The sequence below is a fragment of the Oncorhynchus masou genome, chromosome 17 (assembly GCF_036934945.1).
Source record: "Oncorhynchus masou masou isolate Uvic2021 chromosome 17, UVic_Omas_1.1, whole genome shotgun sequence".
NCBI classification, from domain to species: Eukaryota; Metazoa; Chordata; class Actinopteri; order Salmoniformes; family Salmonidae; genus Oncorhynchus; species Oncorhynchus masou.
Window position 1 is genome coordinate 857,818 of NC_088228.1, and position 25,202 is coordinate 883,019.

The following is a 25,202-nucleotide window of genomic DNA, read 5'->3' on the forward strand; positions in this document are numbered from 1 at the left end:
GTATTCTATTCTACTGTATTTACTCATCTCATATGTATATACTGTATTCTATTCTACTGTATTTACTCATCTCATATGTATATACTGTATTCTATTCTACTGTATTTACTCATCTCATATGTATATCCTGTATTCTATTCTACTGTATTTTAGTCAATGCCACTCTGACATTGCTCGTCCTAATATTTAATATAAACTCCATAATTTTACTTTAGATTCTTGTGTATAGTTGTGAATTGTTAGATATTACTGTTACTTTTGTTATCATGTTTTATATGTTTTGTGGACCCCAGGAAGAGTAGCTAATGGGGTTCCATATTAATTCACATGCTAACCTCCCCTGTTATTGGTAATGGTGAGAGGTTATCATGTTTTGGAGGCATGGTCTTTGTGCATCTAACTTTCTCACTCATCATTATTCATGATTCATTCATTGATTCCCTGTAATCATGGGAACAACAAAATTCATGTAGAAGTGTTCAGAATCATTATATTCTTATTTACAATAAGATGTACTCTAAAATTACACAATACATTGTTTACCATTAATTTCTATTGGGCACAACATAATCCAAAACACAAACAAACAAACTGCAAATGCATCCAAGTTTGTAGAGTCAGAAAGTTGATGCAATCATTGCGTTCTAGGAATATAGGACCAAATACTAAACTTTTGACTAAATGTAAAACACTATCACTACATTTTTTAAACATGTATGACTCCTTCAAATGGAGGGACTAGACACGTAAAGTGCATTCTTCTCTAAACGGTGAAACAGTTTTGTATGAAAATGTCCACTTATAAAAGGTGACATCCTGTACTGTCGCCTCATATAAAACATTTGATCTTAAACCAAAAATGTTGGAATATGAAGCCAAATTTAAAGTTTTAGCTCCACTGTGTTTAACAATCCTATTTAGAGTATTTTATAGGATTTTTTTGATGCATAATGTAAAAGATTCATTACCTTCCTAACCTGGGCATGAATACCTTCCTGTAGTACCAGCGCCCCCTGCTGATTGGCTAGGAGCCCTGCATGTGTTGGCAGGGTGGAGCCGGGACGGGAGCAGTTGAGGATGTACCTCTCGTGTCCAGCGTCGTCACGGTACTCTTCCAGCTGAGAGAAGGTGGTGGGGCCATCTGAGTAGTTATTAACGTACAGGATCCTCTCTTCTTTACTGCTGCTTCTACTACTGCTGCAGAATGGCTGGTAATACAAATATTAACACATCAACACAACACACATCAACACAACACACATCAACACAACACACATCAACACAACACACATCAACACAACACACATCAACACAACACACATCAACACAACACACATCAACACAACACACATCAGTAACAACACACATCAACACAACACACATCAACACAACACACATCAACACAACACACATCAACACAACACACATCAACACAACACACATCAACACAACACACATCAACACAACACACATCAACACAACACACATCAACACAACACACATCAACACAACACACATCAGTAACAACACACATCAACACAACACACATCAAACAACAACACACATCAACACAACACACATCACACAGCACACATCAAACAACACACATCAACACAACACACATCAACACAACACACATCAACACAACACACATCAACACAACACACATCAACACATCAACACAACACACATCAACACAACACACATCAGTAACAACACACATCAACACAACACACATCAACACAACACACATCAAACACATCAACACAACACACATCAACACAACACACATCAACACAACACACATCAACACATCAGCACAACTCAACACAATACACATCAACACAACACAACACACATCGACACAACACACATCAACACAACACACATTAATACATTAACACCTTAACACAACACACATTAATACATTAACACCTTAACACAACACACATCAACACAACACAACACACATCAACACAACAGAACACACATCAACACAACACACATCAACACAACACACATCAACACAACACAAATCAACACAACACACATCAACACAACACACATCAACACAACACACATTAATACATTAACACCTTCAACACAACACACATTAATACATTAACACCATCAACACAACACACATCAACACAACACACATTAACACACATCAACACAACACACATCAACACAACACAACACACATCAACACAACACAACACACATCAACACAACACACATCAACACAACACACATCAACACAAATCAACACAACACACATCAACACAACACAACACACATCAACACAACACACATTAATACATTAACACCTTAACACAACACACATTAACACAACCCACATCAACACAACACACATCAACACAACACACATCAACACAACACACATCAACACAACACACATCAACACAACACACATCAACACAACACACATTAATACATTAACACCTTAACACAACACACATTAATACATTAACACCTTAACACAACACACATCAACACAACACAACACACATCAACACAACACACATCAACACAACACAACACACATCAACACAACACAACACACATCAACACAACACAACACACATCAACACAACACAAATCAACACAACACACATCAACACATCAACACAACACACATTAACACCTTAACACAACACACATTAATACATTAACACCTTAACACAACACACATCAACACAACACAACACACATCAACACAACACACATCAACACAACACAACACACATCAACACAACACACATTAATACATTAACACCTTAACACAACACACCTTAACACAACACACATCAACACAACACACATCAACACAACACACATCAACACAACACACATCAACACAACACACATTAATACATTAACACCTTAACACAACACACATCAACACAACACAACACACATCAACACAACACACCACACATCAACACAACACAAATCAACACAACACACATCAACACGACACACATCAACACAACACACATTAATACATTAACACCTTAACACAACACACATCAACACAACACAACACACATCAACACAACACACATTAATACATTAACACCTTAACACAACACACATTAACACAACACACATCAACACAACACAACACACATCGACACAACACACATCAACACAACACACATCAACACAACACACATTAATACATTAACACCTTAACACAACACACATCAACACAACACACATCAACACAACACACATCAACACAACACACATCAACACATCAACACAACACACATCAACACAATACACATTAACACAACACACATTAACACAACACACTAACACAACACACATCAACACATTAACACAACACACATTAACACAACACACATTAACACATCAACACAACACACATCAACACAACACACATCAACACAACACACATTAATACATTAACACCTTAACACAACACACATTAACACAACACACATTCACACAACACACATTAACACATCAACACAACACACATCAACACAACACACATCAACACATCAACACAACACACATTAACACAACACACATTAACACATCAACACAACACACAACACACATTAACACAACACACATCAACACATCAACACAACACACAGTAACACAACACACATTAACACAACACACATCAACACAACACACATCAACACAACACACATTAACACAACACACATCAACACAACACACATTAACACAACACATATCAACACAACACACATTAATACATTAACACATTAACACAACACACATCAACACAACACACATTAACACAACACACATCAACACAACACACATTAACACAACACACATCAACACAACACACATTAATACATTAACACATTAACACAACACACATCAACACAACACACATTAACACAACACACATCAACACAACACACATTAATACATTAACACATTAACACAACACACATTAACACAACACACGTTAACACAACACACATTAACACAACACACATTAATACATTAACACAACACACATTAACACAACAGACATTAACACAACACACATTAACACAACACACATCAACACATTAACACAACACACATTAACACAACACACATTGACACATCAACACAACACACACACATCAACACGACACACATTAACACAACACACATTAATACATTAACACAACACACATTAACACAACACACATTAACACAACAGACATTAACACAACACACATTAACACAACACACATCAACACATTAACACAACACACATTAACACAACACACATTGACACATCAACACAACACAACACACATCAACACAACACACATTAATACATTAACACATTAACACAACACACATTAACACAACACACATCAACACAACACACATCAACACAACACACATCAACACAACACAACACACATCAACACAACACACATTAACACAACACACATTAACACAACACACATTGACACATCAACACAACACAACACACATCAACACAACACACATTAATACATTAACACCTTAACACAACACACATTAACACAACACACATCAACACAACACACATCAACACAACACACATTAACACAACACACGTTAACACAACACACATTAACACAACACACAACACACATTAACACAACACACATTAACACAACACACATTAACACAACACACGTTAACACAACACACATTAACACAACACACAACACACATTAACACAACACACATTAACACAACACACATTAACACAACAGACATTAACACAACACACATTAACACAACACACATCAACACATTAACACAACACACATTAACACAACACACATTGACACATCAACACAACACACATTAACACAACACACATTAATGCATTACATTTTTTCCCAATTGTTTACACACTAAAACTGTCCCATGACCCACACCTGTAACTCATTTAGTAGAACCAGACACCAGATCAACAGTACTACTAGCACATGTAACACACTTTACACTCTATAACAAACATTCAACAAAACACATCAACAAAAAGGTGTATTGTGTAGTATGCAGTTAGTACTACATACTGAAGGGTGTACACGTAGTATGCAGTTAACACTACATAATGAAGGGTGTACACAACACATGCACATTAGTACTACATACTGAAGGGTGTAACACGTAGTACACAGTTAGTACTACATACTGAAGGGTGTACACGTCAACACAGTATGCATTAGTACTACATACTGAAGGGTGTAACAACACAACACACATCAACACAACTACATACTGAACATTATTGTGTAGTATGCAGTTAGTACTACACATTCAACACAACACACATGTAGTATGCAGTTAGTACTACATACTGAAGGGTGTATTGACAGTATGCAGATACTACTACATACTGAAGGGTGTATTGAGTATATGCAGTTAGTACTACATACTGAAGGGTGTATTGAGTTGTATGCACACACAGTACTACATACTGAATGTAACACAGTATGCAGTTAGTACTACATACTGAAGGGTACATTGAACAGTATGCAGTTAGTACTACATACTGAAGGGTGTATTGAGTTGTATGCAGTTAGTACTACATACTGAAGGGTGTATTGAGTAGTATGCAGTTAGTACTACATATTGAAGGGTGTATTGTGTAGTATGCAGTTAGTACTACATACTGAAGGGTGTATTGAGTAGTATGCAGTTAGTACTACTTACGGATTGGTGTAGTTAGTACTACATACTGAAGGTTGTATTGAGTAGTATGCAGTTAGTACTACATACTGAAGGGTGTATTGAGTTGTATGCAGTTAGTACTACATACTGAAGGGTGTATTAAGTAGTATGCAGTTAGTACTACATACTGAAGGGTGTGTATATGCAGTTAGTACTACATTACGGAAGGGTGTATTGAGTAGTATGCAGTTAGTACTACATACTGAAGGTTATAACAAACATGGCAAAACACATCAACAAAAAGGTGTAGTATGCAGTTAGTACTACATATTGAAGGGTGTATTGAGTAGTATGCAGTTAGTACTACATACTGAAGGGTGTATTGAGTAGTATGCAGTTAGTACTACATACTGAAGGGTGTATTGAGTAGTATGCAGTTAGTACTACATACTGAAGGGTGTATTGTAGTATGCAGTTAGTACTACATACTGAAGGGTGTATTGTGTAGTATGCAGTTAGTACTACATACTGAAGGTGTATTGAGTAGTATGCAGTTAGTACTACATACTGAAGGGTGTATATGAGTTAGTATGAAGTTATGCAGTTAGTACTACATACTGAAGGGTGTATTGAGTAGTATGCAGTTAGTACTACATACTGAAGGGTGTACTGAATAGTATGCAGTTAGTACTACATACTGAAGGGTGTACTGAGTAGTATGCAGTTAGTACTACATACTGAAGGGTGTACTGAGTAGTATGCAGTTAGTACTACATACTGAAGGTTGTATTGAGTAGTATGCAGTTAGTACTACATACTGAAGGGTGTATTGAGTAGTATGCAGTTAGTACTACATACTGAAGGGTGTATTGAGTAGTATGCAGTTAGTACTACATACTGAAGGGTGTATTGAGTAGTATGCAGTTAGTACTACATACTGAAGGGTGTATTGAGTAGTATGCAGTTAGTACTACATACTGAAGGGTGTACTGCGTAGTATGCAGTTAGTACTACATACTGAAGCGTGTATTGAGTAGTATGCAGTTAGTACTACATACTGAAGGGTGTATTGAGTAGTATGCAGTTAGTACTACATACTGAAGGGTGTACTGAGTAGTATGCAGTTAGTACTACATACTGAAGGGTGTATTGAGTAGTATGCAGTTAGTACTACATACTGAAGGGTGTATTGAGTAGTATGCAGTTAGTACTACATAGTGAAGGGTGTATTGAGTAGTATGCAGTTAGTACTACATAGTGAAGGGTGTATTGAGTAGTGTGCAGTTAGTACTACATACTGAAGGGTGTATTGAGTAGTATGCAGTTAGTACTACATACTGAAGGGTGTATTGAGTAGTATGCAGTTAGTACTACATACTGAAGGGTGTATTGTGTAGTATGCAGTTAGTACTACATACTGAAGTGTGTATTGAGTAGTATGCAGTTAGTACTACATACTGAAGGGTGTATTGAGTAGTATGCAGTTAGTACTACATACTGAAGCGTGTATTGAGTAGTAAGACATGTCCAGACCTGTTTGTGTTGCTGCTGGCGACTGTAGATCATAAGCAGTAGAAGCAGAACAATCAGAACCAGCAGAGAGATGCTCACTGCGATGACTGTCTGAGTGGCCGGGCCCAGAGCCGAGAAGTCCATACTGCCCACCTCGTACAGGGGCTCTTGGCTGACCCCGACCACCTCCCCCAGGTAGAGGGACGACGAGGCGGAGTGCACCCGAGGCCAGAGTGCGGTTGATGATGTCATGTTGATGGCGAGGTGAAAGGTCATATGGGCCACGCCCCCAGGGTTCAAGGCCTCGCACACGTAGTGCCCGGCGTGAGCCACTGTCACGTTGCTTAGGTACAGCATTCCACTTCCCGTGTCTGGGTCGAAGCTCTCCCTCTCTCCCCCCTCCACTTCCTCCTCTGTCGCCACACCAACTGGCCCCCGTACATCCCTTGCTACCCCTCCTCCTCTTTCCTGTCTCCTCATGTCCACCTCTCCTCCCTGATCCTGTCTCCTCTTCACCCCCTCTCCTCCCAGCTCCTGTCTCCTCATGTCCCCCTCTCCTCCCAGCACCTGTCTCCTCATGTCCCCCTCTCCTCCCAGCTCCTGTCTCCTCATGTCCCCCTCTCCTCCCAGCACCTGTCTCCTCATGTCCCCCTCTCCTCCCAGCTCCTGTCTCCTCATGTCCCCCTCTCCTCCCAGCTCCTGTCTCCTCTTCACCCCCTCTCCTCCCAGCTCCTGTCTCCTCATGTCCCCCTCTCCTCCCAGCTCCTGCAGCAGTCCTCTGGGCCCTAGCAGTGCCCTGCCCATTGAGACCTTTCTCCAGGTGACCAGGGGCCGGGGATATCCAGAGGCCTGACAGGCCACTCTGAGACTCTCTCCCAGCTGCACGGTGAGATGGCTGGGCTCCAGGTGTAACACAGGAGGGATACACACCTGTAGGATCAAGATCACCATGGATGACATGTGGAGGAACGTATACAAGTGTGTGTGTGTTATGGGATGTGTGTGTGTGTGTACAGGTGTGCGTGTACGTGTCTGTACAGATGTGTATGTGTCTACAGGTGTATGCGTGTACGAGTGTGCGTGTGCGTGTGCATGTGCGTGTGCGTGTGTGTGTGTGTGTGTGTACAGTAGTGGTGGTAAGTGCGGTTTAAGACTTGTTTTCATGAGCACGGCCTTATGTCTTACCTGCATCTATCTGATCTAGGGTGTAATCATTAGTCCAAACAGTTGACAAACAATAGTTTCTATTGGACAAATGAATGTATGTTTATGCCCGTTTTGTTCCGTTTGCTTCCGTTGAAGAAACTTTTCAACAGAATCGGCGGAATGAATACACCCCTGATCACATGCAAACGGTTCACTTTCACAGCAGCCACACTTTGCTCGGGGTGTATATAATTCCTTCTCACATCTATCTATTCGCTCTCCTCCTCTCACCTTTTCCCTTCGCTTGTGGACTTCAGTGGACAACACTGTCTGGCCCACCCTATCGCATCTCATTAGGAGGCCTGGCCCACCCTATCGCATCTCATTAGGAGGCCTGGCCCACCCTACCGCATCTCATTAGGAGACCTGGCCCACCCTATCGTATCTCATTAGGAGACCTGGCCCACCCTACCGTATCTCATTAGGAGGCCTGGCCCACCCTACCGTATCTCATTAGGAGGCCTGGCCCACCCTATCGCATCTCATTAGGAGGCCTGGCCCACCCTACCGCATCTCATTAGGAGGCCTGGCCCACCCTACCACATCTCATTAGGAGGCCTGGCCCACCCTATCGCATCTCATTAGGAGGCCTGGCCCACCCTACTGCATCTCATTAGGAGGCCTGGCCCACCCTATCGCATCTCATTAGGAGGCCTGGCCCACCCTACCGTATCTCATTAGGAGGCCTGGCCCACCCTACCACATCTCATTAGGAGGCCTGGCCCACCCTATCGCATCTCATTAGGAGGCCTGGCCCACACTACCACATCTCATTAGGAGGCCTGGACCACCCTACCACATCTCATTAGGAGGCCTGGCCCACCCTATCGCATCTCATTAGGAGGCCTGGCCCACCATACCACATCTCATTAGGAGGCCTGGCCCACCTAGAGGTGAATGTGATTGAGACTGATAGAAAGGGAGACAGACAGGCGGAGAAGAGAGATGAATGGGTGGGTTTGGCGACGAGTATGAAGCGATGGCCAGCCAACGAGAGTGGTGGATAATATATGGGGCTTTGGTGGCAAAACGGATGGTGCTGTGATAGACTGCATCCAATGTGTTGAGTAGAGTGTTGGGGGCAATTTTATAGATGACATTGCCAAAGTCGAGGATCGGTAGGATGGTCAGTTTTACGAGGGTATGTTTGGCAGCATGAGTGAAGGATGCTTTGTTGCGAAATAATTTAATTTTAGATTGGAGATACTTAATGTGAGTCTGGAAGGAGAGTTTATAGTCTAACCAGACACCTAGGTATTTGTAGTTATCCACGTATTCTATGTCAGAGCCGTCCAGAGTAGTGATGCTGGACGGGGGGGCAGGTGCAGGCAGCGATCGGTTGAAGAGCATGCATTTAGTTTTACTTGCATTTAAGAGCAGTTGGAGGCCATGGAAGGAGAGTTGTATGGCATTGAAGCTAGTTTGGAGGTTTGTTAACACAGTGTCCAAAGAAGGGCCAGATGTATACAGAATGGTGTCGTCTGCGTAGAGGTGGATCAGAGAATCACCAGCAGCAAGAGCGACATCATTGATGTATACAGAGAAGAAAGTCGGCCCGAGAATTGAACCCTGTGGCACACCCATACAGGGTGCAAGAGGTCTGGACAACAGGCCCTCCGATTTGACACAATGAACTCTGTCAGAGAAGTAGTTGGTGAACCAGACTAGGCAATCATTTGAGAAACCAAGGATGTTTAGTCTGCCAATAAGAATGCGGTGATTGACCGAGTTGAAAGCCTTGGCCAGGTCGATGAATACGGCTGCACAGTAATGTCTCTTATCGATGGTGGTTATGATATTTTTTAGGACCTTGAAAGGGGGTGAGAGTCATGAACCTCCTAGGTTTTGTATTGAAGTCAATGTAGCCAGAGGAGGATGGAAGCTAGCTGTCCTCAAGCCATGGTGCTACCCTACAGAGTGCTGTTGAGGCTACTGTAGAACGTCATCACAAAACAGAGTGTTTCAATCAGTTATTTGGTGATGTGAATATATTTAGTATGGTTTTATCTAAAAAAGTATTACTTTAAAAATGTTCCACAATTTTTATTTTTATGAAATTCACAGAGAAGGATGGCCCTCCTCTGGTGTACAGGTGTGTGTGTGTGTACAGGTGTGTGTGTAGTACAGGTGTGTGTGAGTGTAGTACGTGTGTGTGTGTGTGTGTATAGTACAGGTGTGTGTGTATAGTACAGGTGTGTGTACAGGTGTGTGTACAGGTGTGTGTAGTACAGGTGTGTGTAGTACAGGTGTGTGTAGTACAGACCAGGCTGTTAGCTGCCACCTCCAGCAGACTGAGGTAGGCCAGGCGGGGGGGTTCGGCACACAGCAGACGACGCTCTGACCAGCTCAGAAACCTCTGACCCTCAGCATCGATCCACGACCTCAGCCACTGGAGCGCACAGTCACACCGCCACGGGTTCTCTGTAGAGGAGGGTTCATTTATGTAATTCTGTCTCCGGTCCCAGTCAGTTGTGTTTAAAATGATGTTCCTGCTTTCTCTTCCTTCACTGTCCCCTTACTGGGATTGAACCAGTGGTCCTCTGATCACAAACACACCTGGCGACCCGCAGGGACTAGTTGTGCTATGTCACCACCGGCAACATTTTACAAGCTAGCTACGGAGGGAGTTTAGGACGTGCCCTTCCCTGTACCTGTGACTCTGAGGACCTGCAGGCTGACGAGGGGCTGTAGGGAGGCTGGTCCGAGGGTGTGGAGCTGGTTCCTGCTGAGGTCCAGGAGAGCCAGGGAGGAGAGTCCAGCCAGAGCTTGGTCACCCAGCACCTCTATACTGTTCTCCTGGAGGTGTAGCTCCTGTAGACTCTGTTGGGGGTAGAGGTTAGGGGTCAGGTATAGACTGTGGGAGGGTTAGAGGTTAGGGGTCAGGTGTAGACTCTGTGGGTGGTAGAGGTTAGGGGTCAGGTGTAGACTGTGGGGGGGTTAGAGGTTAGGGGTCAGGTGTAGACTCTGTTCTGTAGGGTTAACCCTCTACAGTCTAATCCCTGTCTAAACCGTTGAAGGGACGGGGTTAGAGGTTAGGGGTCAGGTGTAGACTCTGTTCTGTAGGGTTAACCCTCTACAGTCTAATCCCTGTCTAAACCGTTGGAGGGAGGGGGGTTTCTGTAGGGTTAACCCTCTACAGTCTAATCCCTGTTCTAAACTAACATATGGAATTGTTTTAAGAAAGTCCCACCAAGGATCATTTAGCTGTTTGATATAAATATCTCTAGTTTAAACAGTCGGATTTGGATGACAACTTTTTATTATTATTCATTAGATTTCCACAATGGGGCACGGACAATGTAGAACAAGGGTTAAGGGCCAAGGGTTCAGGGCCAAGGGCTAAGGGTTAAGGGTTCAGGGCCAAGGGTTAAGGGCCAAGGGTTCAGGGCCAAGGGCCAAGGGTTCAGGGCCAAGGGTTCAGGGCCAAGGGTTAAAGGTTCAGGGCCAAGGGTTAAGGGCCAAGGGTTAAGGGCCAAGGGTTCAGGGCCAAGGGTTTAAGTGCCACGGGTTCAGTGCCAAGGGTTAAGGGCCAAGGGCCAAGGGCCAAGGGCCAAGGGCCAAGGGTTAAGGGCCAAGGGTTAAGGGCCAAGGGTTAAGGGCCAAGGGTTAAGGGCCAAGGGTTAAGGGCCAAGGGTTAAGGGCCAAGGGCCAAGGGTTCAGGGCCACGGGTTCAGTGCCAAGGGTTCAGGGCCAAGGGTTAAGGGCCAAGGGTTAAGGGCCAAGGGTTAAGGGCCAAGGGTTTAAGGGTTAAGTGACAAGGGTTTAAGGGCCAAGGGTTAAAGGCCAAGGGTTCAGGGCCAAGGGTAGTGTTTCCTACTGATCTGCAGACCTTTAAATGTCATGTTTGTGTAGGGTTCAGGGGTTAGAGGTCAAGGGTCACGGTTTGAGCCTGACCTGCAGCCCAGTAAAGGTGTGATCATGCAGCCGTGTGATCTGATTGGCTGCCAGGTAGAGAATGCGGAGGTGTACCAGGCCGGTGAAGGTGTCGGGGGTTAGCAGGTGGATGAGGTTCCCATTGAGGGCTAACTCTATCAGCAGGCCCTGAGCCAGGAAAGCCCCAGGCTCCAAGGCTGAGATGCTGTTGTTCTGCAGATAGAGGTAAAGCAGCCGGTCCAGCCCTGACAGGTCCAAGCGACGGATGTGGACAATAGCATTATCCTGCAGGAATACAGTCTGGGAGGAGCAGAGGGACAGGCTGACATTAATACACACTCTGAGTCACATTACTACACTGAGGAGAATTTAGCTGCTATAGTCTACAAGTCATTACTACACTGAGGAGAATTTAGCTGCTGTAGTGTACAAGTCATTACTACACTGAGGAGAATTTAGCTGCTATAGTCTACAAGTCATTACTACACTGAGGAGAACTTGGCTGCTATAGTCTACAAGTCATTACTACACTGAGGAGAATTTAGCTGCTGTAGTCTACAAGTCATTACTACACTGAGGAGAATTTGGCTGCTATAGTCTACAAGTCATTACTACACTGAGGAGAATTTAGCTGCTATAGTCTACAAGTCATTACTACACTGAGGAGAATTTAGCTGCTGTAGTCTACAAGTCATTACTACACTGAGGAGAATTTAGCTGCTGTAGTCTACAAGTCATTACTACACTGAGGAGAATTTAGCTGCTGTAGTCTACAAGTCATTACTACACTGAGGAGAATTTAGCTGCTGTAGTCTACAAGTCATTACTACACTGAGGAGAATTTAGCTGCTGTAGTCTACCAGTCTACCAAGTCATTACTACACTGAGGAGAATTTAGCTGCTGTAGTCTACCAGAGAATTTAGCTTGTAGTCTACAAGTCATTACTACACTGAGGAGAATTTAGCTGCTGTATACCAGTCTACACTGAGGAGAATTTAGCTGCTGTAGTCTACCAGTCTACCAAGTCATTTTAGGCGAAAATTGAAAAAGGGGCGGATCCTGTTTGGGATAGGGGGCAGCATTTTCACGTTCGGATGAAAAGCGTGCCCAGAATAAACTGCCTGCTACTCAGGCCCAGATGCTAATATATGCATATTATTAGTAGTATTGGATAGAAAACACTCTGAAGTAGTTTCTAAAACTGTTTGAATGATGTCTGTGAATATAGCAGAACTCATATGGCAGGCGAAAACCTGAGAAAAATCCAACCAGGAAGTGGGAAATCTGAAGTTTGTAGTTTTTCAACTCATTGCCTATCAAATATACAGTGTCTATGGGGTCATATTGCACTTCCTAAGGTTTCCATTAGATGTCAACAGTCTTTTTAACCTTGTATGAGGCTTCTGCTGTGAAGTGGGGGCGAATGAGAACTGTTTTAGTAAGGGGTCTGCCAGAGTGGCATGAGCTGATCACGCGCGCTCCCGTGAGAGGTAGCTGCGTTCCATTGCAATTCTAAAGACAAAGGAATTCTACGGTTGGAACATTATTGAAGATAAGTGAAAGGTAAGTGAATATGTATAATGCTATTTCTGACTGTTACTCCACAACATGGCGGGTATCTGCATGGCTTGTTTTTGTGTCTGAGCGCTGTACTCAGATTATTGCATGGTTTGCTTTTTCCGTAAAGCTTTTTTGAAATCTGACACAGCGGTTGCATTAAGGAGAGGTATATCATTAATTCTGTGCATAATACTTGTATCTTTTTTCAAAGTTTATTATGAATATTTTTGTAAATTGATGTGGCTCTCTGAAAATTTGCCGATTGTTTTCGTGGCACAACATTACTGACCATAATCGTCAATGTAAACTGAGATTTTTGGACTGAGATTTTATCGAACAAAACGTACATGTATTGTGTAACATGAAGTCCTATGAGTGTCTTCTGATGAAGATCATCAAAGGTCAGTGATTACTTTTATCTCTATTTCTGCTTTTTGTGACTCTCTTTGGCTGGCAAATGGCCGTATGTGTTTTTGTGACTAGGCTCTGACCTAACATAATCAAATGGTGTGCTTTCGCTGTAAAGCCTTTTTGAAATCGGACACGATGGGTAGATTAACAAGAAGTTAAGCTTTCATTTCGTGTATTGCACTTGTGAATGTATGAAAGTTAAATATTTCTAAAACATACTTTTGAATTTCACGGTCTGTCTTTTCAGCGGAAGTTGTCGAGGGGTTCCAACAAGTTTTAAGAGGTTTTAAAAAGCAACCTCAGTGTTTATGGGTTAGTGTGAGTACAGACACAAACCTGTGTATTACAATATATTTACCTGTGTTGTGTCAGGAACTCTCTGTGGGATCTCTCTGAGTCCTAGAGATCCACACTCTACAGTCAGGCTGTAGCAGTGACATCCTGATGGACAGGCATCACAGGACAGGGGGAGGAGGAGGGGGAGGAGGAGCAGGGGCAGCCTGGGGAACTGAAGGAGAACCATCACACTGAGATGAGAGGAGGAGCAGAGGAGAGGAGTGGAGAGTAAAGAATGGGAGATCAACATAAGCATAGAAAAAGCCTCCAGAGTGTTCCAAACCAACCTTGTTTCTAGTGATGCTCTACACAGTGATAGTTAACCTTGTTTTTAGTGATGCTCTACACAGTGATAGTTAACCTTGGTTCTAGTGATGCAGTATATAGGCTTCCGAGTGGCCCTGTGGTCTAAGGAACTGCATCTCAGTGCTAGAGGCGTCACTACAGACTCTGGTTCGATCTCGGGCTATATCACAACCGGCCGTGATGGGGAGTCCCATAGGGCGGCGCAGAATTGGCCCAGCGTCAGCCGGTTAGGGGAGGGTTTGGCCGGGGCAGGCTGTCGCGAAAGAGAGGAGAGAATAGAAAAGGAGGAGAGAAGAGGAAGAGAGGAGAGAAGAGGAATGGGGAAGAGAAGAGGAAGAGAGGAGAGAAGAGGAATGGGGAAGAGAAGAGGAAGGGGAAGAGAAGAGGAAGAAAGGAGAGTGAATGGTGATTGAGTTCTAGTAAAGTATGGCCTGCTGCAACACAATCATATAGTTAAGAAGGGCATGCTGCAACACATAATATAGTAAAGTAGGGCCTGCTGCAACACATCATATAGTTAAGTAGGGCCTGCTGCAACACAATAATATAGGCCTGCAGTAAAATAGGGCCTGCTGCAAAACATCATATAGTAAAGTAGGGGCAGATCCAACACATCAGATAGTAAAGTAGGGCCTGCTGCAACACATCATATAGTTAAGCAACACATCATATAGTTAGGGCCTGCTGCAACACAATAATATAGGCCTGTAGTTAAGTAGGGCCTGCTGCAACACATCATATAGTTAAAGTAGGGCCTGCTGCAACACAATCAATATAGTAGGGCCTGTACACATCATATAGTTAAGTAGGGCCTGCTGCAACACATCATATAGTTAAGTAGGGCCTGCTGCAACACATCATATAGTTAAGTAGGGCCTGCTGCAACACATCATATAGTTAAGTAGGGCCTGCTGCAACACAATAATATAGGCCTGTAGTAAAGTAGGGCCTGCTGCAAAACATCATATAGTAAAGTAGGGGCAGATCCAACACATCAGATAGTAAAGTAGGGCCTGCTGCAACACATCATATAGTTAAGTAGAGCCTGCTGCAACACATCATATAGTAAAGTAGGGCCTGCTGCAACACATTATATAGTTAAGTAGGGCCTGCTGCAACACAATAATATAGGCCTGTAGTAAAGTAGGGCCTGCTGCAACACATCATATAGGCCTGTAGTAAAGTAGGGCCTGCTGCAACACATCATATAGTAAAGTAGGGCCTGCTGCAACACAATCAATATAGGCCTGTAGTAAAGTAGGGCCTGCTGCAACACATCATATAGTAAAGTAGGGCCTGCTGCAACACATAATATAGTAAAGTAGGGCCTGCTGCAACACATCATATAGTAAAGTAGGGCCTGCTGCAACACAATAATATAGGCCTGTAGTAAAGTAGGGCCTGCTGCAACACATCATATAGTAAAGTAGGGCCTGCTGCAACACATCATATAGTTAAGTAGGGCCTGCTGCAACATAATATAGCAACACATAATATAGTAAAGAAGGGCCTGCTGCAATACATCAAAGTAAGTAGGGCCTGCTGCAACACAATAATATAGGCCTGTAGTAAAGTAGGGCCTGCTGCAACACATCATATAGTAAAGTAGGGCCTGCTGCAACACAATCATATAGGCCTGTAGTTAAGTAGGGCCTGCTGCAACACATCATATAGTAAAGTAGGGCCTGCTGCAACACAATAATATAGGCCTGTAGTAAAGTAGGGCCTGCTGCAACACAATAATATAGGCCTGTAGTAAAGTAGGGCCTGCTGCAACACATCATATAGTAAAGTAGGGCCTGCTGCAACACAATCATATAGGCCTGTAGTAAGTAGGGCCCGCTGCAACACAATAATATAGGCCTGTAGTAAAGTAGGGCCTGCTGCAACACATCATATAGTAAAGTAGGGCCTGCTGCAACACAATCATATAGGCCTGTAGTAAGTAGGGCCTGCTGCAACACATCATATAGTAAAGTAGGGCCTGCTGCAACACATCATATAGTAAAGTAGGGCCTGCTGCAACACAATAATATAGGCCTGTAGTAAAGTAGGGCCTGCTGCAACACATCATATAGTAAAGTAGGGCCTGCTGCAACACATAATATAGTAAAGAAGGGCCTGCTGAGATACATCATATAGTTAAGTAGGGCGTGCTGCAACACAATCATATAGGCCTGTAGTAAAGTAGGGCCTGCTGCAACACATCATATAGTAAAGTAGGGCCTGCTGCAACACAATCATATAGTTAAGTAGGGCCTGCTGCAACACAATATTATATAGGCCTGTAGTTAAGTAGGGCCTGCTGCAACACAATCATATAGGCCTGTAGTTAAGTAGGGCCTGCTTCAACACATCATATAGTTAAGTAGGGCCTGCTTCAACACAATCATATAGGCCTGTAGTTAAGTAGGGCCTGCTGCAACACAATCATATAGGCCTGTGGTAAAGTAGAGCCTGCTGCAACACAATCATATAGTTAAGTAGGGCCTGCTTCAACACAATCATATAGTTAAATAGGGCCTGCTGCAACACATAATATAGGCCTGCAGTTAAGTAGGGCATGCTGCAACACAATCATATAGTTACATCATATAGTAGGGCCTGCTGCAACACATCATATAGTTAAGTAGGGCCTGCTGCAACACAATCACATAGGCCTGTAGTAAAGTAGGGCCTGCTGCAACACATCATGTAGTTAAGTAGGGCCTGCTGCAACACATCATATAGGCCTGTAGTTAAGTAGGGCCTGCTGCAACACATCATATAGTAACGTAGGGCCTGCTGCAACACAATCATATAGTTAAGTAGGGCCTGCTTCAACACAATCATATAGGCCTGTAGTTAAGTAGGGCCTGCTGCAACACAATCATATAGGCCTGTAGTTAGGTAGGGCCTGCTGCAACACAATCATATAGGCCTGTAGTTAAGTAGGGCCTGCTGCAACACATCATATAGACCGGTAGTAAAGTAGGGCCTGCTGCAACACAATCATATAGGCCTGTAGTTAAGTAGGGCCTGCTGCAACACATCATATAGACCGGTAGTAAAGTAGGGCCTGCTGCAACACAATCATATAGGCGTGTAGTAAAGTAGGGCCTGCTGCAACACAATCATATAGTTAAGTAGGGCCTGCTGCAACACAATCATATAGTTAAATAGGGCCTGCTGCAACACATCATATAGGCCTGTCGTTAAGTTGTGCCTGCTGCAACATAATCATATAGGCCTGTAGTTAAGTAGGGCCTGTTGCAACACAATCATATAGTAAAGTATGGCCTGTTGCAACACAATCATATAGTAAAGTATGGCCTGCTGCAACATAATCATATAGGCCTGTAGTTAAGTAGGGCCTGCTGCAACACAATCATATAGGCCTGTAGTAAAGTAGGGCCTGCTGCCACACATGTGCTTATTGGTAATCTGTGTGTTGGGTGACCAGGTTCCCCTGGATGTAACTGTTGTCAATGAAGGCTGTGTGTTGGGTGACCAGGTTCCCCTGGATGTAACTGTTGTCAATCATAGGCTGTGTGTAGGGGGACATGCTGCAACACATCATAGGTACCCCTGGATGTAACTGTTGTCAATGAAGGCTGTGTGTTAGTTAAGGGGACATATAGGTTCCCCTGGATGTAACTGTTGTCAATGAAGGCTGTGTGTAGTTAAATAGGGGACCAGGTTCCCTGGATGTAACTGTTGTCAATGAAGGATGTGTGTTGGGCCTGACCAGGTTCCCCTGGATGTAACTGCAACACAATCAATGAAGGCTGTGTGTTGGGGGACCAGGTTCCCCTGGATGTAACTGTTGTCAATGAAGGCTGTGTGTTGGGTGACCAGGTTCCCCTGGATGTAACTGTTGTCAATGAAGGCTGTGTGTTGGGGGACCAGGTTCCCCTGGATGTAACTGTTGTCAATGAAGGCTGTGTGTTGGGGGACCAGGTTCCCCTGGATGTAACTGTTGTCAATGAAGGCTGTGTGTTGGTGCCCTACCACCAGAGTTATCTGCTGTCCTGGTGTAACTGGTGATGTCACTGGGCTGGTGGATGTAGGCCAACTTGTTCATTCTCCGCCCTGTAATCTGTAATCCTGTGGTGAACATGTAATAATCCTGACGGTCTAACGCTGGAGAGATAATCTGCTCTGCATAGACAGACACAGTTTACCCTGTCACAGCTGGGAATCAAAGAGAGAGTTAACACCATGTCAATATAAAACACCTCTAATATAAAACACCTCTAACACCTCTCACTGTTTATCTCTACTGTTTACCTCTACTGTCTACCTCTACTGTCTACCTCTACTGTCTACCTCTACTGTCTACCTCTACTGTCTATCTCTACTGTCTACCTCTACTGTCTACCTCTACTGTCTACCTCTACTGTTTACCTCTACTGTTTACCTCTATTGTTTAACTGTATTGTTTACCTCTACTGTTTACCTCTACTGTTTACCTCTACTGTATAACTGTATTGTTTACCTCTACTGTTTACCACTACTGTCTACCTCTACTGTCTACCTCTACTGTCTACCTCTACTGTCTAACTGTACTGTTTAACTGTACTGTCTACCTCTACTGTCTACCTCTACTGTCTACCTCTACTGTCTACCTCTACTGTCTACCTCTACTGTCTACCTCTACTGTCTACCTCTACCTCTACTGTCTACCTCTACTGTCTACCTCTACTGTCTACCTCTACTGTATAACTGTATTGTCTACCTCTACTGGCTACCTCTACTGGCTACCTCTACTGGCTACCTCTACTGGCTACCTCTACTGGCTACCTCTACTGGCTACCTCCACTGGCTACCTCCACTGGCTACCTCCACTGTCTACCTCCACTGTCCACCTCCACTGTCCACCTCCACTGTCCACCTCTACTGTCTACCTCCACTGTCTACCTCCACTGTCTACCTCCACTGTCTACCTCTACTGTCTCCCTCTACTGTCTACCTCTACTGTCTACTTCTACTGTCTACCTCCACTGTCTACCTCTACTGTCTACCTCTACTGTCTACCTCTACTGTCTACCTCCACTGTCTACCTCCACTGTCTACCTCCACTGTCTACCTCTACTGTCTCCCTCTACTGTCTACCTCTACTGTCTACTTCTACTGTTTACCTCTACTGTCTACCTCTACTGTCTACCTCTACTGTCTAACTGTACTATTTACAGGGCATCCAGAAAGTATTCATACCCCTTGTTTTATTCCACATTTGGTTATGTTACAGCCTTATTCTAAAATTGATTAAATAAAACATTTTCCTCATCAATCTGCACACAATAACCCATAATGACAAAGCGAAAACAGGTTTTTATACAGTACCAGTCAAAGGTTTGGACACACCAACTCATTCCAGGGTTTTCTTTATTTTTTACTATTTTCTACATTGTAGAATAATAGTGAAGACATCAAAACTATGAAATAAAACATGAAATCATGTTGTAACCAAAAATGTGTTAAACAAGTAGATTTGTGATTCTTCAAAGTAGCCACCATTTGCCTTGATGAAAGCTTTGCACACTCTCGGTATTCTCTCAACCAGCTTCACCTGGAATGCTTTTCCAACCGTCTTGAAGGAGTTCCCACATATACCATCTCAATTGGGTTGAGGTCAGGTGATTGTGGAGGCCAGGTCATCTGATGCAGCATTCCATCACTGTCCATGGTCAAATAGCCCTTACACAGCCTAGAGTTGTGTTTTGGGTCATTGTCCTGTTGAAAAACAAATGATAGTCCCACTAAGCCCAAACCAGATGGGATGGCATATCACTGCAGAATTATGTGGTAGCCATGCTGGTTAAGTGTGCCTTGAATTCTAAATAAATCACTGACAGTGTCACCAGCAATGCACCCCCACTCCAGCACACCTCCTCCTCCATGCTTCACGGTGGGAACCACACATGAGGAGATCATCTGTTCACCTACTCTGCGTCTCACAAAGACACAGCGGTTGGAACCAAACATTTCCACCGGTCTAATGTCCATTGCTCGTGTTTCTTTGTCCAAATAATTATCTTATTATTATTGGTGTCCTTTAGTAGTGGTTTCTTTGCAGCAATTCAAACATGAAGACCTGATTCACACAGTCTCCTCTGAACAGTTGATGTTGAGATGTGTCTGTTACTTGAACTCTGTGAAGTATTTATTTGGGAAGCAATCTGAAGTGCAGTTAACTCTAATGAACTTATCCTCTGCAGCACAGGTAACTCTGGGTCTTCCTTTCCTGTGGCGGTCCTCATGAGAGCCAGTTTCATCATAGCATTTGGTGGTTTTTGTGACTGCACTTGAAGAGACTTTCAAAGTTCTTGAAATGTTCCGTATTGACTGACCTTTATGTGTTAAAGTAATGATGGACTGTCATTTCTGCTTGCTTATTTGAGCTGTTCTTGCCATAATACTGATTTGGTATTTTTACCAAATAGGGCTATCTTCTGGAAACCACCCCTACCTTGTCACAACACAACTGATTGGCTCAAAAGCATTAAGATGGAAATAAATTCCACAAATTAACTTTTAACAAGGAATTTAACAAAGTTCATTGAAATGCATTCCAGGTGACTACCTCATGAAGCTGGTTGAGAGAATGCCAAGAGTGTGTAAAGCTGTCATCAAGACAAAGGGTGGCTACTTTGAAGAATCTGAAATATAAAATATATTTTGATTTGTTGAACACTTCTTTGGTGACTACATGATTCCATATATTTCATAGTTTTACAATGTAGAAAATAGTACAAAATAATGAAAAACCCTGGAATGAGTAGGGTTGTCCAAACTTTTGACTGGTTCTGTAAATTGTGGCAAATTTATTTAAGAATATAAAATAAAATAAGTTATTTACATAAGTATTCAGACCCTTTGCTATGAAACTCGAAACTAGGCTCAGGTGCATCATGTTTCCATTGATCATCCATGAGATGATTCAACTACATGATTGGAGTCCACCTGTGGTAAATTCAATTGATTGGATATGATTTGGAAAGGCACACACCTGTCTATATAAGGTCCCACAGTTGACAGTGCATGTCAAAGCAAAAACCAAGCCACGAGGTTGAAGGAATTGTCCATTGAGCTCCAAGACAGGATTGTGTCGAGGCACAGATCTTGGGAAGGGTACCACAACATATCTGCATATCACACTGGAATAAATGCATCGGGAGGCTCAGGAACGCATAATAGGGGGTTTTATTTCCCAAATGACAGCGTGCCGTGTGAAGGCACGGGGACGAAGACAAAACAAACACGTATACAAACACAGGGTAGAAACCCAAACAAAAGAGTGAGGAGTACCTCGAATAAATAACACAACCTCTTTACCACGATGCTTGGTCCTTTGGTGGTGGGAAGTTCTGTCATGGCTGTTGAAAGAACTGGACCAAGGTGAGCCTTTTTATTAGGATGACGCCGACAAAAACAATAAACAATAAACAATAAACAAACAATACAAAAACAACCGTGAAGCTCAAGGCTATATAGTGCCAACAAACAAAGACAACTTCCCACACAGAAAGGAGGGAAAGGGGCTACCTAAGTATGGTTCCCAATCAGAGACAACGATAGACAGCTGTCCTTGATTGAGAACCATACTCGGCCAAAACATAGAAATAGAAAATCATAGAAACACAAAACATAGAATGCCCCCCCAAATCACACCCTGACCAAATCAAAAAGAGACATTAAAAGGATCTCTGCGGTCAGGGAGTGACAGTACCCACCCCCAAATGTGCAGATTCCGGCCGCAAAACCTGAACCTATAGGGTAGGGTCTGGGTGGGCATCCATCCACGGTGGCGGCTCCGGAACGCAGACCCCGCTCCACCACTGGCTCACCCCACTTTGATGGCACCTCCGGTGCGGGGACCCTCGTCGCGGGCCCCGGACTGGGGGCTCCGGGCTGGAAGCCGACTGACCAAACTAAGGAGAAGGGCCTTGGTCAGGGAGTTGACCAAGAACCCTGATGGTCACTCTGACAGAGCTCCAGGGTTCCTCTGTGGAGATGGGAGAACCTTGATGAAAACCTGCTCCAGAGCGCTCAAGGACCTCAGACTGGGGCGAAGGTTCACCTTCCAACAGGACAACGACTCTAAGCACATAGCCAAGACAATGCAGGAGTGGCTTCGGGACAAGTCTCTAAATGTCCTTGAGTGGCCCAGACTTGATCCCGATCGAACATCTCTGGAGAGACCTGAAAATAGCTGTGCAGCGACACTTCCGATCCAACCTGCTTGAGAGGATCTGCAAAGAAGAATGGGAGAAACTCCCCAAATACAGGTGTGCCAAGCTTGTAGCGTCATTCCCAAGAAGAATCGAGGCTGTAATTGCAGCCAAAGGTGCTTCAACAAAGTTCTGAGTAAAGGGTCTGAATTCTTATGTAAACGTAATATTTAAGTTTTTTTTAATTTTATATAAATAATCAATCATTTCTAAAAACCCGTTTTTGCTTTGTCATTATGGAGTATAGTTTTAAAATTGATGAGGGAAAAAAATATTTGATCAATTTTAGAATCAGGCTGTAACGTAACAAAATGTGGAATAAGTCAAGGGGTGTGAATGATTTTCAAATGCCCTGTAACTCGGACTGACATATGTATGATAGTAAATCACTGAGAGTACAAAACATTAGGAACACTTTCCTAGCACCGGCTTTCACCCTCAGAACAGCCTCAATTCATCAGAGCACGGACAACATGCTGGCCCGTGTTGACTCCAATGCTTCCACAGTTGTGTCCAGTTGACTGTTGTCCTTTGGGTGGTGGACCATTCTTAATACTGGACACGGGAAACTGTTGAGCATGAAAAACACATCAGTGTTGCAGTTCTTGACACTAACCAGTGCGCCTGGCACCTACTACCATACCCTGTTCAAAGGCACTTAAATCTTTCGTCTTTCCCATTCACACTCTGAATGGCACACACACACAATCCATAATTCAATTGTCTCAAGGTTTAAAAATTCTTCTTTAACCCGTCTCCTCCCCTTCATCTACACTGATTGAAGTGGATTTAACAAGTGACATCAATAAGGGATCATAGCTTTCACCTGGATTCACCTGGTCAGTCTGTCATGGAAAGAGCAGGTGTTCCTAATGTTTCGTCCACCCAGTGGGTTAGTTGTATATATTATAATAATAATAAGCAGACCATGTGTTCAGATTTGCTAAAAAAAACTCAGAAGAACAGAAAACTTTACTTACCCGTTATATATTCAACACAGACGAGATGAGATCCAATCTTCCCTTGGCCTTGGCTTCTCTCGCCTCTCACCAGACGTTTTAGGATAAAAATATTACGAGCCACAGACTGTACTGTTTAATCCAGCAGTAACATTCGGTCCGTCCTCTAACTCTGCTAAAACTCTACAGCTGCTGCTCCATCCTAGATGGAGATCCTAACAGTGAAATATCAGAATGAAATAGGCTAGTAACACTATTAACAGGATGACAACAACATGTCGATGTTATAAGGACAGAGTTGGACCACCAGACAACTACCACTAGTTGTTGTTGTTTGACCTGATTGTCGCCAACAACAGTTGACTCCACCCCCTTTTGTATTTTATTTTATTTATCCTCGCTCTCTGTCTCTCTCTGTCTCTCTGTCTCTGTCTGTCTGTCTCTGTCTCTGTCTCTCTCTGTGTCTCTGTCTCTCTGTCTCTCTGCCTCTGTCTCTCTGTCTCTCTGCCTCTGTCTCTCTGTCTCTCTGTCTCTGTCTCTCTGCCTCTGTCTCTCTGTCTCTGTCTCTCTGTCTCTGTCTCTCTGTCTCTCTGCCTCTGTCTCTCTGCCTCTGTCTCTCTGTCTCTGTCTCTGTCTCTCTCTGTGTGAGTTTCAGATATGAGCTGTATTGAGGATGGACCGTTTCAGAACCATGGAGAGAAACACATTTTTACTTCCTAAAACAAGACCAGTCCAGAATCATCTACAGAGAAGAAGACAAGCTAACACATGTATAAAGAGTAGACCCAGGATAAAGTATAGTACAGTCAGTACAGTCAGTACAGTCAGTATAGTACAGTCAGTACAGTATAGTCAAGTCAGTATAGTACAGTGAGTACAGTCAGTACAGTCAGTATAGTACAGTCAGTACAGTCAGTACAGTCAGTATAGTACAGTCAGTACAGTATAGTACAGTCAGTACAGTCAGTACCGTCAGTATAGTACAGTCAGTACAGTCAGTATAGTACAGTCAGTACAGTCAGTATAGTACAGTCAGTACAGTACAGTCAGTACAGTCAATATAGTACCGTCAGTACAGTCAGTATAGTACAGCCAGTACAGTATAGTACAGTCAGTACAGTCAAT

General features: G+C 43.3%; 1 protein-coding gene across 1 annotated transcript; it reads right to left on the reverse strand.

Moving 5' to 3' along the window:
* Positions 1 to 426: 426 nt before the first annotated feature.
* On the reverse strand, positions 427 to 18,968 carry LOC135558071 (leucine-rich repeat-containing protein 24-like). Its single transcript, XM_064991822.1, has 10 exons — positions 18,896 to 18,968; positions 18,633 to 18,825; positions 14,622 to 14,790; positions 12,313 to 12,591; positions 11,070 to 11,238; positions 10,682 to 10,839; positions 7,927 to 8,142; positions 7,234 to 7,698; positions 978 to 1,208; positions 427 to 441 (listed from the first exon to the last, which is right to left on the reverse strand). The coding sequence occupies exons 1-10, from the start codon at positions 18,966 to 18,968 to the stop codon at positions 427 to 429; spliced, it is 1,968 nt and encodes a 655-aa protein (XP_064847894.1).
* Between the last annotated feature and the right edge of the window lie 6,234 nt (positions 18,969 to 25,202).

Coding starts and splice junctions, on each gene's coding strand:
- LOC135558071 (XM_064991822.1), bottom strand. CDS start 18,968: ATGAACAAGTTGGCCTACATCCACCAGCCCAGTGACATCACCAGTTAC. Junction 18,826..18,895: donor GACAGCAGATAACTCTGGTG/GTAGGGCACCAA, acceptor CCCAACACACAG/CCTTCATTGACAACAGTTAC. Junction 8,143..10,681: donor AGGTGGCAGCTAACAGCCTG/GTCTGTACTACA, acceptor TTGATCCTACAG/GTGTGTATCCCTCCTGTGTT.